The sequence below is a fragment of the Penicillium taxi genome, assembly GCF_028828555.1.
Source record: "Penicillium taxi strain IBT 34144 chromosome Unknown utg000001l_segment0_segment0, whole genome shotgun sequence".
Taxonomy (NCBI): Eukaryota; Fungi; Ascomycota; class Eurotiomycetes; order Eurotiales; family Aspergillaceae; genus Penicillium; species Penicillium taxi.
In genome coordinates, this window is record NW_026643203.1 from 1,982,381 (window position 1) to 1,998,986 (window position 16,606).

At 47.2% G+C, this 16,606-nt stretch overlaps 6 protein-coding genes across 6 annotated transcripts; 3 read left to right on the top strand and 3 right to left on the bottom strand.

The window, feature by feature from the left end:
- Window positions 1-1,364: 1,364 nt before the first annotated feature.
- N7495_000712 (cyclin-dependent serine/threonine-protein kinase phoA) lies at window positions 1,365-2,479 on the bottom strand (the record flags this gene model as incomplete). Its single annotated transcript, XM_057203382.1, has 3 exons — window positions 1,365-2,273; window positions 2,354-2,377; window positions 2,435-2,479. The coding sequence occupies 3 exons, from the start codon at window positions 2,477-2,479 to the stop codon at window positions 1,365-1,367; spliced, it is 978 nt and encodes a 325-aa protein (XP_057067455.1).
- A 309-nt stretch (window positions 2,480-2,788) lies between these two features.
- Window positions 2,789-3,895, bottom strand: N7495_000713 (putative SIR2 family histone deacetylase; the record flags this gene model as incomplete). The annotated part of the gene is made up of 1 exon (XM_057203383.1): window positions 2,789-3,895. The coding sequence occupies one exon, from the start codon at window positions 3,893-3,895 to the stop codon at window positions 2,789-2,791; it is 1,107 nt and encodes a 368-aa protein (XP_057067456.1).
- A 767-nt stretch (window positions 3,896-4,662) lies between these two features.
- On the top strand, window positions 4,663-5,717 carry N7495_000714 (cation diffusion facilitator family transporter; the record flags this gene model as incomplete). The annotated part of the gene is made up of 2 exons (XM_057203384.1): window positions 4,663-5,074; window positions 5,143-5,717. 2 exons carry the CDS (start codon window positions 4,663-4,665, stop codon window positions 5,715-5,717), a joined length of 987 nt encoding a protein of 328 aa, XP_057067457.1.
- A 763-nt stretch (window positions 5,718-6,480) lies between these two features.
- On the top strand, window positions 6,481-9,886 carry N7495_000715 (Ran GTPase-binding protein LOS1; the record flags this gene model as incomplete). Its single annotated transcript, XM_057203385.1, has 5 exons — window positions 6,481-6,492; window positions 6,648-8,217; window positions 8,281-9,297; window positions 9,353-9,807; window positions 9,860-9,886. The coding sequence occupies 5 exons, from the start codon at window positions 6,481-6,483 to the stop codon at window positions 9,884-9,886; spliced, it is 3,081 nt and encodes a 1,026-aa protein (XP_057067458.1).
- A 764-nt stretch (window positions 9,887-10,650) lies between these two features.
- On the bottom strand, window positions 10,651-13,974 carry N7495_000716 (G-protein beta WD- 40 repeats containing protein; the record flags this gene model as incomplete). The annotated part of the gene is made up of 1 exon (XM_057203386.1): window positions 10,651-13,974. One exon carries the CDS (start codon window positions 13,972-13,974, stop codon window positions 10,651-10,653), a length of 3,324 nt encoding a protein of 1,107 aa, XP_057067459.1.
- An 890-nt stretch (window positions 13,975-14,864) lies between these two features.
- Window positions 14,865-15,882, top strand: N7495_000717 (uncharacterized protein; the record flags this gene model as incomplete). Its single annotated transcript, XM_057203387.1, has 2 exons — window positions 14,865-15,274; window positions 15,345-15,882. 2 exons carry the CDS (start codon window positions 14,865-14,867, stop codon window positions 15,880-15,882), a joined length of 948 nt encoding a protein of 315 aa, XP_057067460.1.
- Window positions 15,883-16,606: the final 724 nt, after the last annotated feature.

Genomic DNA, 16,606 nt, shown 5'->3' on the forward strand with positions numbered 1-16,606 from the left:
ACTGCGGCAATCAAAGATATACTTAAAACAAGGCCGTGAAGCCACCAACCTAGTTCGAAGTTGAAGCTCTTAAATAGCCAACTCAGGATCAATCTACCAAATCCCTTAAGCAAAGCTTCAAGGAGATCAAAGGTGACATTCTATCGTCGCATTCCTTAGACCATTCGGTTACCGAACTTCTTGAGTTTCGAGATAGTCGTTTCGGTAAAGGCGTGGGTTTCTTTGAACATATATTGCAGGAAAGACCCGGAATTGGAATTTCCGTTGAAGTCAAATACGGGGTTGTTGGTCTGTCAGATATTTCTTCAAGTATACAATACATGGTGGAACAGAAATCCCAGACCTCTAGGTGGAAACAATCCTATATTGACTTGTCTCCATGCTACTCGTGTACCCGAGTAATGCGCTCGGGGTTAATGTTCACTGAGTCTATGTATAAATAATATTGTCCCTACTCCCTGATATCACACCCGTCGTGCTTGATACGTCTCATCCATGGATGTCCTTTATCCCTGTCGACCAGCGGCCATAATCCTTCAAAAACAAACAGAGTCTGAAATTAAATATTAAGAATCTGAGTGACGATTTATTCGTCTATAGAATAAATTTAAAATTTAAAAAAATCTATCGCTAGGCAAGTGCTCTCGCTTGATCCCAAGCCTGTCTTCCTTAGTGAGAGCCTGAAGCTGATACTAACCTAACAGACCCTGGAGCGAATCCAGTGGACGCCTCATACACAGAATTTCCTCCGAATTTAGGATTTATATAATGGTATTCTAAGCTTGCGCATCCAACTCGCGCTCCACACGTTTATTTCAGGTAATTTTGCGTTGTTCCTGCTTCGATTATATGCCCTTGCAACAAGACCTGCTTGTCACTACTTTCCAAGGAGGACTTCAACTCATAATTTTATTCATATGAAGGAACTGTATACATAATGGGGTTTGGGGTCTTGCGTTGAGCTTGCAATATTTTGATCTCCCAGTATTCTATCTACCTAAGTCCACAGGTACATCTATATGTACTTAGGTGGTTCAAATGGACGTCTACATGAATATGTATAGACCACCTCTAAGCTTCCAAGGTTTACATACATCGTCAATATGGGATGGGAAACATTATGAGAAACGATCAAAGTCACAAAGTATTCCAGAGCCCTAGGCACGAATTAGTGTTTTTAACTCAAAAAGAGCTTTGCCTCATCGCCAGGGAGGCATCCCGATCTTAGTCCCGCGAAGTGCTTCTCAAGATGCTCTTCCCTGTGAGAGTTCGAAAGTATGATAAAATGAAACATAACAGTTAAACGCCGAATCCTCCCATTTTCGATCATTTGAATCGAGCTCGTTATACGTCATGTAATGCAATTAGTAAGATTGCTGGGGAGGAACCATGCCTCCATAAGCACCGGCCATCTGCTGCTGCTGTTTCTGCTGCTGCAGCTGAGCATTAATCTGGGGCATATCGCGGAACCAAGGATGCTGCAGAGCGTCAACAGCACTGATACGCATCTCTGGACGGAGTTGCAGCATGCGGTTCAAGATGTCCAGACCAAGGGGGTCAATTTGGGGGATAATCAGGCCCAGATCCTGGGTGGCATAGACGTGGAAGGTGGGCTTGTACTCAGGGAGCTGGGAGATTCCAGGCCATGATCGCTCAGATGGGGTTCCCATCAACCGGAAGATCTTAACCAGCTGGTCCTCGTTGGTTGTGCCGGGGAACAACGGACGGCCGGTGTACATCTCAGCCATAATGCACCCAGCAGACCAGATATCGATGCTGGTGTTGTAGGTGCGGCTGCCCAGGAGGACGTCGGGAGCACGGTACCAAAGCGTGACAACCTCGTTGGAAAAAGTATTGACAGGGATGCCGAAAGCACGCGCCAGTCCGAAATCACCGAGCTTCAGCTGCCCTTTCTTGTTGATCAAAAGGTTCTGGGGCTTCAGGTCACGGTGAAGCACGCGGTTTTCATGGCAAAAGGCGACGCCCTTGAGCAGCTGGTGCATGAATGACTTAATGGTGACTGGGTCAAGCTGACCGCGATCTCCCCGGGTGTCCATGTATCTCTTCAAGTCGCGGTCCATGAACTCGAAAACCAGCATGAGCTTATTCTCAGTGTGGATAACGTCGTAGAGGGACACAATGTTTTCATGCTTAAGCTCCTTCATCAAGGAAATCTCGCGGATAGCGGTCGAAGGGGTGCCCTCTTCGGAGTCGAGGTGGATTTCCTTCAAGGCGACCATTTCGCCCGTCTGGCGATTGCGTCCTTTGAAGACCTGTAATTATATTCTGTCAGCAAAAGGTGGGGGAAAGGGGAGGTATTTTACACGTCCTAGACCTCGTAAGGGGTACCTACTGTGGCATAGGTGCCTTCACCGAGCTGTAAATAAAGTAGTTAGCAGACCGTAAGAATAGGAAATAGCGGGGGTAGACTCACCTTCTCCAGCTGCTGGAAAGAGCTGGGTTGCTGTGACTTATCCATGGTGCGCGAATGTTTGGAAGAAACCGTTCTTGCGGGTTTGAAATGGTTGGAGAAGAGAAAAGATTCCGGGGCGACGAGAGGTAAAGAAGTAGCTGCAGAATCCCTGGCGCGCTCCATGGTGCTTGAACGCAGCCCCGCGCCTGTAAGTGGAGAAGTCTACATCGGCTTATGTACTCGCGCTTGTATGATTCTGGATATCTCAGAAGTTGAATTCTTTGTTATTATTATTCTTAAAAATTATTGCTTAAACTTCAATTCACACAAATTCCAATATATTCATATATGACTTTTCTTCCAATTATCATGGTGTCATTGGAGCCTGTCGCATACGGTCGGGAGAATCTGTTCTAGAGGCTGATTTATGCGAACATGAGATGTTTCATCTTTCGATCCAAAGATAGTTTTCTCGTTTCTTATACCACCAACATTAATCACCCCGATAGCCATGCCTCGCTGATGTGCACGTTCCACTAGGCGCCACGCTGATAGGGTCGCGAGACTACTACCCAGAATCAGCAAACGCCCAGCACCGTCAATTGCTTCTTCTGCCCTCTGTTTAGTGAGTGGATCGATACTCTCGCCGAACATGATTACTGCTGGCTTCAAGATACCAGCGTTGGAAGTTGGCATCCATGCGCCATCGTCGTCCACCTCTACATGGGCTGTCGTTCCATCTTTCAATGTAGGAGGGCTATTCAAGCATGTCGGACAGGCCGGATAACGAAATGTGCCATATGGTGCCCCCGGAAGGTCAACGTCACCATCGGGATTCAATTTGAGTCCCAGTTGAATCTGCTTGTCTGTATTTCTCGCATCTAGTGCACCGGCTTCGATCATGCGCTTTAGGAAACGGGCCCAATCTGGATTCAATTCTTTCAGCTGGGACTGAAACCAATCACGCAAAATATGCTTGCGACAATGGATACAGACAACTTCTCGAAGGTATCCATGGAGTTCGACAACGGGGATTTCGAGATTGGAGTGAAAAGAATCGACATTTTGTGTCACTATAGAGCTGATATAACCCTTGTCATGTAGGGCCTTGATGACTCTGTGTATTGAGTTGGGCTTTGCATTTTGGAAACCTGGCCATCCAACGAAACTCCGCGACCAATATCGCTGGCGGGATATATGTTTGCTTGCGAATTCATGGTAGTATATTGGCCGGTATTGCTGATTTTTCCGATAGACTCCATCTTCACCCCGATAGTCAGACAATCCAGATGCAACGGAGACCCCTGCACCGGTCAGTACGACAGTCTTGTGAAGATTGGCCCCTTCTAGTTTCTGAGGAGCTCGAGCTGTGAGGAAGTTGATAACGGCATCGATAGCCCCTTCCGCCGACTGAGCTGATTTGGGGGCTATTATAGCCGGTGGAAACGGGCTTGTAAATGGAATGCGAATCGTAGGTCTCATCTTGAGTAAAATATCATTGAGGTTAGAATCGAGAGAGAGCTTCCAGTGCAGTTAGGTGTATCGGCGATATACGGCAATTTCGCGGGATTCAAAAGTCCTGAAGGGTTTCTGAATGATATTTAGCCAGCCAATGATAGGCCTGCAAACGTTTAAGAATTTATCCCTGTAGATCTAAGTGTCTCTGATCGGAGCAATAAGAAAGAAGAAATATGGAGAATAGTAATCAAAGTTGCGGCATCAGCGCATCTGGAATCCCCATCTGCCGGATTACATGATCGGGTCAACTTGAATCATGAATCCCAATTTTCTCCCCCTCTTCAAGATCCCCAATTTATTTCAATCCGGACTCAAGGTTTTAGGATATACGTGAAATGAACACTCTGTCCACTTAACCTTTGTCCGAGCTTGCCTCGAGCTAAACGCGATCCGTTATGCCGCTGACGCAGCCCCTGCGTTGCAGGCTTCGTCCCTCCCTCCACTCACTTTCCAGGATCTCTAATATCCGAGGATCCGCTCAACGGCGCGTGCTTACGTTTCTTCCCTTTGAATCCACCTCCTGTTCACACTCATATGTGCGAGTCCAATCCCTAAGACGAGTTTCAGCTGTGATACCAACATTATCCATGGCGCAAACTAGGAGCCATAGTGGCCATAGCCATGGCCACGGCCACCACCACCACCATCACGACAACGTTTACTTGACATCTTCTAACAAGAATGACGCTGGGGTTCGGATTACTCGAATTGGCCTACTTGCCAATCTCACCATGGCTATCACAAAGTTTATCGGCGGATATGTTTTCCACTCTCAAGCTCTCATCGCCGATGCCTACCATGCCCTTATGGATCTCGTGTCTGACTTCTTAACCCTCGGCACCGTTGCATTATCTCTCAAGCCTCCGAGTGAACGGTTTCCAAACGGATATGGAAAGGTGGAGAGCATCGGTGCTCTCGGAGTGAGCAGCTTGTTGCTTTGCGGTGGCGTGTTCATGGGACTCAATGCAGGACAGGTCTTGCTGTCTCATTGCTACCCCGAATTAGCTGAAACACTAGCCCACTCGGGACTTCTAGGTCACGGGCATTCACATAGCCATGGAATTGACGTGACAGGCCCTAGCATCCATGCAGCCTGGTTGGCCGGAGCCTCCATAATTACCAAGGAATGGCTCTACCATGCCAGTGAGTGATCTATACATGGTTTCGACCAACCTCCGCGAATATAACAGCTAATAAACTCCACCCAAAAGCCATGAAGGTTGCCGAAGAGCGTAAATCACCCGTCCTCGCGTCCAACGCTATCCACCACCGAATTGATTCCCTTACAAGTATTGTGGCACTGTTTACAATTGGTGGAAGCTATCTCTTCCAAGACGCTTCCTGGCTGGATCCGGTTGGTGGCCTTTTGATTTCTCTGATGGTCATCAAGGCCGGCTGGGGCAACACTATGACATCCCTCTTGGAGCTGGCAGATACGACAGTGGACGATGAGATCAAGACCTCCGTGCACAATTTCGCCTCCGAAGCTTTGAAGGCTCACGAAGATGGAGAGCAGGTGATCATTCGTGATATCCAAGGCCTGAAGTCAGGACAAAACTACTTGATGGAAATTGAGCTTGCTGTGCCCGGGGAATGGGCAATCACTCGCTCTCGAGCTGTGGAGGAGGCTGTCCGCAAGAATATTGGTTCTGGTGTTCGTGGTGTGAAGCGAGTACGTGTGCGCTTTGTTCCTACAAAGCAGCAGGAACTTACCTTCTCCGAGGAATTCATTACGCCTGAATATGGAGCAAGCCAGGAGCCCAAAGAAAAAGAACATAAGCATTAATCCCTCCTTGGTGATACTTTATAAATGCTCAAGAGCATGGCCTCCAGAAAATCCGGTAGATTATTTTGTTCGCCCTATGAGCGGCAACAGTCAACGCTGTTATGATACCCCGCACGTTGGTGTTTCAAAAGACACAAATCATACTTTTCATAAGACAAATCACTAGAAATGGAAGTTCCAGAAGAGCTAGAAGGAATTCCAGTTCCATTTTAGATCCTTTCATCACCCTCCACTTCACTGTATTTGCTTACTGCGAGCTGTCAGGGCCCTTGCCCTCATTGGATGCACTAAACCTTAAATTAGTCTTTTATATCGTAAATATCAACTTCTATTATCTCAGCCTCTCTTCTTCTTTATTTAATGCCAGTTCAAGATGCTGTAGGTAAACACTGCCCGGGTGTTGTTAATGTTAGTAACAACCCAGAAAAGTTAAAATGAAGGCCCAAATGAGACGAGAAAAGGCACTCGGAGACAGCTTACTGTGTCACGTACAGTCCTGAGCTGAGTGGGCTGAGTAATAGTTATCAATAAGTAGTTATGTATTGGAGATATGGAGCCTCATAGTGACTCATCTCAAAGTACGGAGTAAATAATGAAAGCTTGATGTAAATAGCCCTGAGCGGTGACTAAGTCGGTCTGTGCGAGTGCCTAAACTGCCGGAATATTTATGGTGACAAATTTGAACCCAACACACACTCCGTCACCCATTTCGTCTAACCTCTCCCCTTCAAAACACTCTGAAAGGGAGCTTGGCTAGTCGAAGATGGAAGAACAGGTGGGTTTAATCCCCTAATATCTCACTTCCTTCACAAAAAATGATTTTTTCAAAAAAAACCTCATGACCCCTCAGCCCCCACCGCATCACCAACCCCTCGTCTCCGGGGCTTGACCCCCGCATCATTGACTGACATGTTTGTTGCATATATATAGGTAGCAAATGCCATCGAGATTGCATGGAATCCTCTATCTGAATCGACTCTCAAATCGCAAGCCTACGACTACTTAAACCAACTCCGCTCAGACCCCTCCGGTTGGCAGGTTTGCCTGTCCCTCTTCACCAAAAGCCCTCAATGCCCAGAGGTTGTGCGTCATGTTAGTCTAGAGATAGTCAACAGTGCCGCTCAGGCTGGCTTGATTGATTTGGCGTCTCTTGTCATAGTGAAGGATGGATTGCTTTCCTACCTCCGCCAGGTCTACGGCCCTGATGGCTCAGCCTTGCCTGATGCTCCCTACATCCAGAACAAAATCGCCCAAACAATCACCTTCCTCTTCTCCGCTCTCTACGCTAATGGATGGGAGACTTGCTTCGATGATCTCCTAGGCTTGACTTACAAAACCTCCACCAGTACCAGCCGCGATAACCCTCTGGGAATTGTCTTTTACCTGCGTGTGGTGAATTCCATCCACGATGAGATTGGCGACGTTCTGGTCTCCAGATCTCGTGGAGAACAGGACAAAGCAAATGCTCTCAAGGATCTTATTCGGGACCGGGATGTGCAGAAGATTGCCAGCTCCTGGCAGGAAATTCTGTCTGGGTGGATGGATGGCGATGATGTGATTGTGGAACTGTCCCTAAAGGCAGTTGGTAGTTGGGTCAGCTGGATTGATATTAATCTTGTTGTTAACCAGACCATGTTGGACTTGCTGTTCCAACAGCTTGGGCGGGCTGAGAAACAGGACCTGCGGGAGGGCGAACAACGGGTGCGAGACGCAGCTGTCGATGTCTTTACCGAAATTATTGCCAAAAAGATGAAGCCAACGGACAAGATCGAGATGATCATTTTCCTTAACCTGAACACCATCGTGACGCAGCTGTCGAACAGCCCGCCCCTACATGCCAGCCGATCGACCCCCAAGTACGACACTGACCTTGCAGAGACCGTGGCAAAGCTTGTCAACATCACCGTGATGGATATTGTGCGGGTGTTGGAGAACGAAGACGGCCCAGTGAAGGACAAGGCGAATGAGCTCTTGCAGGTCTTCCTTCCTCATGTGCTGCGGTTCTTCTCAGATGAATACGATGAAGTCTGCTCTACGATTATTCCTTGCGTCAATGATATTCTCATTTACATTCGGAAGATTGCCACGGCGAATCCAGCCACAGTTGGACAAAACAAGGTCATCCTTCTTCCTATGCTCAAGGCTATCATTTCCAAGATGCGATATGATGACACTTCGGATTGGAATGACGAGGACTCGCGGACAGACGAGGCTGAGTTCCAGGATCTGCGCAAGAGACTTGGTGGGTTGCAACAGACTATCGCTGCTGCTGACGAACAGCTCTACATTGATGCTATCTCTGAGGTGGTTGGCACAACATTCGAGGGCTTGCGCGCCTCCCAGGGACGGATCAATTGGCGTGACCTGGATCTAGCTCTGCACGAAATGTACCTATTCGGTGACTTGGCCGTCAAAGGTGGAGGTATCTACCTTAAAGGTGCCCCCACTGGCCCTGCTGCCGCTCGTCTTATTGAGATGATGCTGCGCATGGTCGAGTCAGGTACGTCACCCAATTACGAAATTCAATTTATCTGAATTCCCGAAAAATTAACAATCAACACAGATATTCGATCGTTCACTCACCCCGCCACCCAGCTGCAGTATATGGAAATTTGTGTCCGCTACAGCTCTTTCTTCAACCACCACCCGCATCTCATCCCGGGTGTTCTCGAGAGCTTCCTCCAACTGGCTCATCACCCAGTCCGCAAAGTGAAGACTCGTTCTTGGTATCTTTTCCAGCGTTTAGTGAAACAGCTTCGGTCGCTCATTGGGAATGTTGCCCAAAATGTCGTCGAAGCTATTAGTGATTTGCTCGTCATTGAGGCTGAGCTGCCTTCAGAGGGCAGTGATGCCGATGAGGACGATCATGAGAGTTCTTCAGATGCCGTGTTCAGTAGCCAGCTGTACCTTTTCGAGGCCGTTAGCATCATATGTTCCACTCAGGGAGTTCCTATTGACAAACAGGTTCTTTACGTTCAGTCCGTAGTGAGCCCAATCTTTGCGGACATGGAACGAAACATCGCGGCAGCAAAGGCCAACGATGAGCGCGCCATGCTCCAAATACATCATGACATAATGGCCCTCGGCACTCTTGCCCGTGGCTCTTCAGACTGGGTTCCTGGCACCACCACCCCTGCCAACATGCCCGCCCCTGAAGTCTCCGAAGTCTTCTGCCAAGTGGCAGAAGCCACCCTTGTCGCCCTCGAGTCTCTCAATTTCTCGTTCAATGTCCGTACGGCTGCTCGGTTTACATTTTCACGACTTATTGGCGTCGTGGGAGCTCGCATCTTGCCTCAATTGCCCCGGTGGATTGATGGCCTAGTGACACAGACCTCGACACGCGATGAGATGGCCCTTTTCCTTCGTCTTTTGGATCAGGTAATCTTTGGATTCAAGGGCGAAGTTTTCAACATCCTTGACACCCTCTTGACCCCATTCTTGCAGCGTGTGTTCTCTGGACTTGCCGATCCTACTACCGGAACTGATGATGAGATCCAACTTGCGGAACTTAAGCGCGAGTATCTTAACTTCCTCCTTGCGGTCTTGAACAATGATCTGGGGGCCGTGATCATCAGTGAGCGTAGGTTCCTTCTTCTTTACTTTTTCTCTATAAATTCTCACTAATACTCAAATAGGAAACCAACCAATCTTCGAGACCCTGATCACCACAATTGAGCTTTTCGCCAAGGACATTGAGGATTTCACCACTGCCAAAATGGCATTTTTGGTTTTGTCTAAGATGGGTAGCTTTTGGGGAGGCCCCGACCTCACTCCAAGTGCCACTGATGGCGCACCAATCACCCAGACTGCATTGCCTGGGTTCGGCGGCTATATGATCACCCGATTCTCGCCCCCTTGCTGGGCACTTCCTCAAACTCCGTCTTTTAATCCCAAAGACGCACAGGCAAAACTGGTTCTTGCCGAGGCGGGTGGTCTCCAACGTATCATCTACCAGAAGACGGGCATGGAGTACATAAACTACCTACGCAACCAGGAACTGCCAGGTATGGGCATGAACCCGGATGTCGTCGAAGAATTTGTGACGGCATTGAGCCAGCTGGACATGAAGGGCTTCCGAAAGTTCTTCCCGGTAAAATCCTCACTTTCCTTTCATTCAAGTTTCATTGCTAACTGCCTACTAGACCTTCATCCAGCGTCTCAGCTCATAAAAAGCCTCCATTAGACGACCATTTCCTTGTTTCATTTAAGATTCCCCCTTGCAAAATTTCTTTTCGAGAACGAGGTGACGTCTTTCCTCGCTGGATTGTCCACCCATCATATGACACCGAGGTGTCTCCCCAGATCTCCAGGGCTGAATGAAACCCTTACAAAATACAATACAAAAAAAGCTTAATTCTTCCCAAATCTGTTTTGTTCATTCCATGGAAACCATTCTTCCATGGTATATTTGCATCTATGAGCGTTTCGCCTTGCGGTTTACCCAGCTGAAGCCTGAAGCTCAGAAATAAGACTCTTTCCAATCTTATAGTAGACGACAAGTTTGGCTTCAAGATTTACACTCTTTCGATCTTTCTTAGCGCCACAAATGGGCAATAGTCTACATTTGGATTTAATCTAGGGCTACGAACGTGAGTAAGTTATATATGTATTGCTCGAACGCCGCGAGACACCCCTTAAGGACCGACTGACTAGGCTGTAACATGTCATAGTTCTTTCCTAAATCATTCTAAATGATGTAAAGACCTTAAAAATCCAAGGTTATCAAAAAAGAAGTATATACTGTGCTATGCTTATTCATACCCTGTTGTTGTAAAGGTAGAAAACAATCAAGAATACATAAAGTACAACGAATAGTTAATATATGCGATACTCAGCAGGCAGAGATATTGGGGTTTCATTTCTGAAAGCGACCTAATCGTTTGATATAGAAAATGGGCCCGGTCTTGACTGCTTCAGAGTGTCTAGAGCGATCTTACATCAACGACTGGAGGCTACTTGCGTCAAATGCAAAGCTCAAAACTCGACCATTCTGGAATCCTATCGTTAATTGATCACTTCGCGAATCATAACAACTTGGAATAAAATTCGACGGCAGCCGAAGGAGGTGCATTTCTCCATAGCATATCCACTGATCACTCACATGGATATCAAGGGATGATGCCAAGCTGCTGCTTTGTTCAACAAAACCTATATTGGCTGCGAGCTGGGGATTCCGTGATAATCTTAAATTGTGTATCCGCCCTGGTGTCGAGATTTCTTGCGACGGAGAGAACTTCCAATGGCTACTTAAAATGCCCCAAAGATATTTTGAAGCTTCTATCAGAATGCCGCCGCCCGTTGTGGCATCCCATAGCTTGATGGTGCCGTTGTCAGAAACAGAGGCGATCTGCTTGCTGTTCAGTGAGAATGCCACGGCCCTGACCGCGCCGGAGTGGCCTACCAGGGTTTTCTGGGCGTCACCCGTCGTGGCATTCCATAGCTTGATGGTGTTGTTGAAAGAGCCAGAGGCAATCTGCTTGCCGTCCGGAGAGAAGGCCACGGCCGTGACCGCGCTGGAGTGGCCTACTAGGGTTTTCTTAGCGTCGCCTGTCGAGGCATCCCATAGCTTGATAGTATTGTCGAAAGAGCTAGAGGCAATCTGCTTGCCGTCCGGAGAGAAGGTCACGGCCGTGACCGTGCCGGAGTGGCCTACTAGGGTTTTCTTAGCGTCGCCCGTCAAGGCATCCCATAGCTTGATGGTGTCATCGAAAGAGCCAGAGGCAATCTGCTTGCTGTCCGGAGAGAAGGCCACGACCCTGACTGCGCCGGAGTGGCCTACTAGGGTTTTCTTAGCGTCGCCTGTCGAGGCATCCCATAGCTTAATATTATTGTCCAAAGAGCCAGAGGCAATCTGCTTGCCGTCCGGAGAGAAGGTCACGGCCCTGACTACGCCGGAGTGGCCTACTAGGGTTTTGTGAGCGTCACCCGTCGTGGCATTCCATAGCTTGACGGTGTTGTTGAAAGAGCCAGAGGCAATCTGCTTGCCGTCCGGAGAGAAGGCCACGGCCGCAACGTGGTCGAGGTGGCCTTCTAGGGTTTTCTGGGCGTCGCCCGTCGTAGCATCCCATAGCTTAATGTTATTGTAAGAGCTAGAGGCGATCTGCTTGCTATCCGCAGAGAAGGCCACGGCCGTGACCGCGCCGGAGTGGCCTACTAGGGTTTTGTGAGCGTCACCCGTCATGGAATCCCATAGCTTGATGGTGTTGTCGAAAGAGCCAGAGGCAATCTGCTTGCCGTCCGGAGAGAAGGCCACGGCCGTACTATAGTCGAAGCGGCCTACTAGGGTTTTTTGAGCGTCTCCCGTTGTAGCATCCCATAGCTTAATATTATTGTAAGAGCTAGAGACAATCTGCTTGCCGCCCGAAGAGAAGGCCACGGCTATGACCGCGCCGGAGTGGCCTACTATGGTTTTCTGAGCGTCGCCTGTTGTAGCATTCCATAGCTTGATAGTATTGTAAGAGCCAGAGGCAATTTGCTTGCCGTCCGGAGAGAAGGCCACGGCCGTGACCGCGCCGGAGTGGCCTACTAGGGTTTTCTGAGCGTCGCCTGTCGTGGCATCCCATAGCTTGATAGTATTGTCCAAAGAGCCGGAGGCAATCTGCTTGCCGTTCGGAGAGAAGGCCACGGCCCTGACTGCGCCAGAGTGGCCTACCAGGGTCTGGATCAAAGATGCCCAATTTTCTTCCACATGAGGTAATTTTCTAAGCCACCGGGGAATCTTGGCCAAGTTTTTTTTTCTCCTTGCAATGCTTAAATCAGGACTAAAAATTACAGCAGAGGTGTACGTCTGTAATGGCCAATTTGATATAACGTGGTAATGTCGCAGCAAAAACCGTGTAGCATCTTGCACAAGTGTCGATGCCCAATGGTTGTCCTGTAGCTGGTTAGCAAAGATGGCTGCCAAAAGCAAATATCCAATATTAACCTTTGCTATTTTTGATAATTGTTTCAATGCTCCTACAGCTCGCGGTAGCATTTTCAGCAAACTAAGGCATTCTACCCATTCCAACAACTTGGTTTGGAGGAACGTACTGACGGCGCCTTCTTCAGCGAGTGCTTCCTGCTCTAACGCGGGATTTTTGGCGTCCACGAGATGTTGCACCCAGAATATAGCTGCATAGTCCACGCTAGCGAGTAGAATCTCTCTTTTCTTGTCCTTGAACGCTTTCAAGCAGTCTCTGGTTGAGTCGGGTTGTGTTAATTGGAGGAGGTTGACCGTGAGCTTGTCCGATAAATAAGATAGACATCCCTGCACAACTTCACCATGGCCATAAGTGCCATAAGTACCAAGGATTGATTTTCCACTGTCCCCTGCTAAGTAGTCTCGAGCAGATTGATGGACAAATTCGATATGATTGTCTTGCTTTTTGATGATTGAAGCACATCGATCGACCATCGCATTGATATCATCCTCTGTATCAGTTAGACCAGTCACGCTATTAACCTCCTCTACCTTCAATGGCCGGTATGCCAGCATCATCGCGGTAAGCAATCTCATATGTTTTTGTACATCTCTTCGCTTACTCTTGCTCAGCTCTTGCAGTATCCGATCATAAATTTTATCTAGAGTGGGTGGCAACTTTTCAATTTCAGCTAAGGCCTCATCTAGGCAGACACTTTCAAGTATCTCGCACACCAAACCAACCCATAAGAATGTACCCTCAGCCTTCTTAATGAGCTCTTCTTGTATCTTTCGCTCTAGGGGTTGCCCGTATTCTTGAAGAAGACTGAGCTCACGCGTCTTAGAAGCGACGTAAGCCTCAACAGCTTCGGAAACTTGTTTCGGGTGCTGCTCCAGGTTGATTTGTACCTGGTCGTTTCTTGCCAATAAGACTTTATCTGCGCTCTCTAATGGTCGACTTGTCAGCATCCACTTGATTTTGGCAGGGCGATCTAGTCCATTTCGGACAATGAGTTTTAAGAAATCGGCCATGCCATCATATAGGCACTCATCAAGAGCATCCACAATCATGTATAACCTCTGGCACTTGGAAAGCTCTAACATCTCCAAAAGGATGTTCCACAGATTATGCCATGAAGAAACATCTTCCTTGAAACGATCTCTCTTAGTGTCCCAGCGGTCTCGTAGAGACTTTTTGAGCGACGGTTGTTGATCCACTAATCGCCGAATAAGACCCTTGATGATCGCCTCAAGGCTGTTGAACCTATCGTCTGCATTTTGACAGAAAGAGTAGGCCACAATGGTAGATTCATGGTGTGATTGCGAAAGCTCCTCGATAATACCGATCGAGATCATAGTCTTCCTTTGCCTGCGCCTCCTTTGATCCAAAGGAGACAGGTATCCTCTCCGTTTTTCCAACTCTGATACAGCGCATGCTCAAGAATCCATTTGATGCACTCGGGGAGTAGCCTGCCCTTTTTCGCCTTCAGCGAGTTTTTTAAACTCTGCGAATCTGGGCAGTCTAAAGCGTCGAGGCAAATTCGATCGCGATCTTCGGTGTTAAGCTCTAGGAATAATAATGAGATTCTTCCGGTCAATTTTGGTTGGCATAGGGTTCAATATACTAGTGATATAGGCGACATTGTTTATCTGAGTGGATCCAGTTTGGGCAGTGTTACCATGAATGTCAACACGGGTTGCCATTCCTTTAATTTCGTATAAGAGCGCATGTAAGAATGTTCAGAGCTTTCTGAAATGAATATGCTTTTCTGCGAGGAAATATTTCTTAATTGGCTCTGTCTTACGGCAATTGCTCGATTAAAATTAAATAGAAGGGGCTCGACATGGAACAAGATGACTTGCTAACATGGCCCTCTTAGCGCCGTTAGCAGGTGAGTTTTGGAATATTAACTAATCACATTATAACACATGGAACTTACTGCGTCGAATTGCAGGCTAAATCTGGATTTAGGCTAGTGTCCGGCTTCAGTAGACCAGCTGAGAGGGATAAAACAATCTATAAAAAGAACGTACTTTACGCAAAGAGATTTAATTCGACCAAATATCTCTATCCTACATGGTCATGTAGGGATCATATCCTAGCCAATGGAAACGCTTTAAGTCGTTTCGCTAGGTGCAAGCTAATTTGAACAGCAAATCGACTTACAAAAGCCAGCAGTCTGCACTATAAAACTCCATGTTGTGCTTTGCTAGAATTTGCACAAATTTTCGACCTCACTATCCATATGGCGGAATATGCGTCTGCTGTGCTGGCTTTGGCATTATTTGCCATTGACACTAGTAAATCGCTATACCAGGCTGTTATCAAAATCAAGAGCCAGAAAAAGGAAATCAAAGATCTTCGGTCCGATCTGACTTCTCTGGTATCTGTTCTTGAATCTATCCAAGTCCAAGCTAAAACCACAAGAGATGCATCGAGGCTTGAATCCCTCCGTCATCCACTGAACTGTTGTTTGCAAGCTTGCCAAGAAATGCACGATATGCTCAAGGCATGTACAGCCCACTCTAAAGAGGGACAATTCAGTGTGCGGGACTGGCTTAGCATGCAATACAAGGAGAAATCTTTCGAAGAAATCAAGAATCGGATCGCTTCTTTCAAGTCTATCCTCAGCATCAGCCTGGCGTCTATCCTTATGTAAGTTCTTCTTCGCGCTTTTCGAGACTATAGGTTATTGACTGTTTTCTCTCTCTCTCTCCTTCTATAGAGCAGATGGCTCTATAGTCCAACTCTCTTTAGAAGAGCTCAATGAATCCATAGAAGGTACCAGAGAAGACTTGCAGATCATGTTGGAGCAACTAGAGGAAAGAATAAGCAAATCAAATGAGTCGGCAAAGAAAACGCTTGAAGCAGATTGTGATCAGATTAAAGAAAGTCTGAGAAGCCTAGTGCAGGCAGAGAAGATTGTGAAAACAATCACCATCGAGGAAAATAAAGCTGGCGCTGGCAGTCGTGCAGTATTCGGCACCGATACTTCTCGGCCTCAATTTAATTTGAATGTTTCAAGAAATGAGGCAGGCGTTGGTGCTATAATGAGTGCCGGGGTTCACACTCCAGAGACCCTCCAAGCACTGCTGGCAGCCAATTTACAGGCGCCGCCACTTACGTTGATGGTTGAAGAGTTGAACAATCAGTCGAGCGGTACCAATTTGGAAGCATTACTGTCGCTTGTTTCAAACTCGGGCGCTGCAAACAACATAAACCAGATTGAAGTCAACGACCTCATCATAACCCGAAATTTGTGAAAGCAGTGATCAGCAACCCATCAGGTATCTCTTGTCACCATGTCATGGTCATGAGGATGAAACCCAGCCATCTGAGTTACAACATGAAAGCAACAAAGTCAAAAGTCAAATAGCAAAGCAAGCTTGCAAGATTGCCATACCACAATATATATATATATATATATATATATATATACATCGATATATCTGTTCTAATATAGGCAGTTGATCATTCGGACCGCAATCATATTGGGCCAGCTCAGAACAGCCCAAGTGATAATGTTGTTGGTATGTCAAATCCTTTGAGAATGGTTATATTCTATACTCATTTTGCACTAGGCCCCTGAGTCAACTACTTTGTTGTTAATAACTGCTATGTTTTCCGCTTAGTTTAACACTTCTAGTTGATTTTTTGTAATTGATTCGATCATTGTTAACCCTTTAGAAATTAGAAGACGCTCCGGATCAAAGAGGACTGTACCAACGTGTCAGTAGAGGGAATGATAGAGCCCACCGCCCTCCGAGGAGTGACTGTGTTGCTGTACATCGTAAGTAACTGTCGGTACACTAGTACTAAGTGTAGAATAGCTATTCGATAACGAAGGTGGATGAGAGGCTAACGCCCATTTCTCACACCTATTACAGGTAACACTGAATGCCACTATAATATATGGTGTCTCTTGAAGTGATTGTAAGGTCTGAGTTTCATTCTTGGTTTGCTAGCTATTATAGTGTCGATTTGATC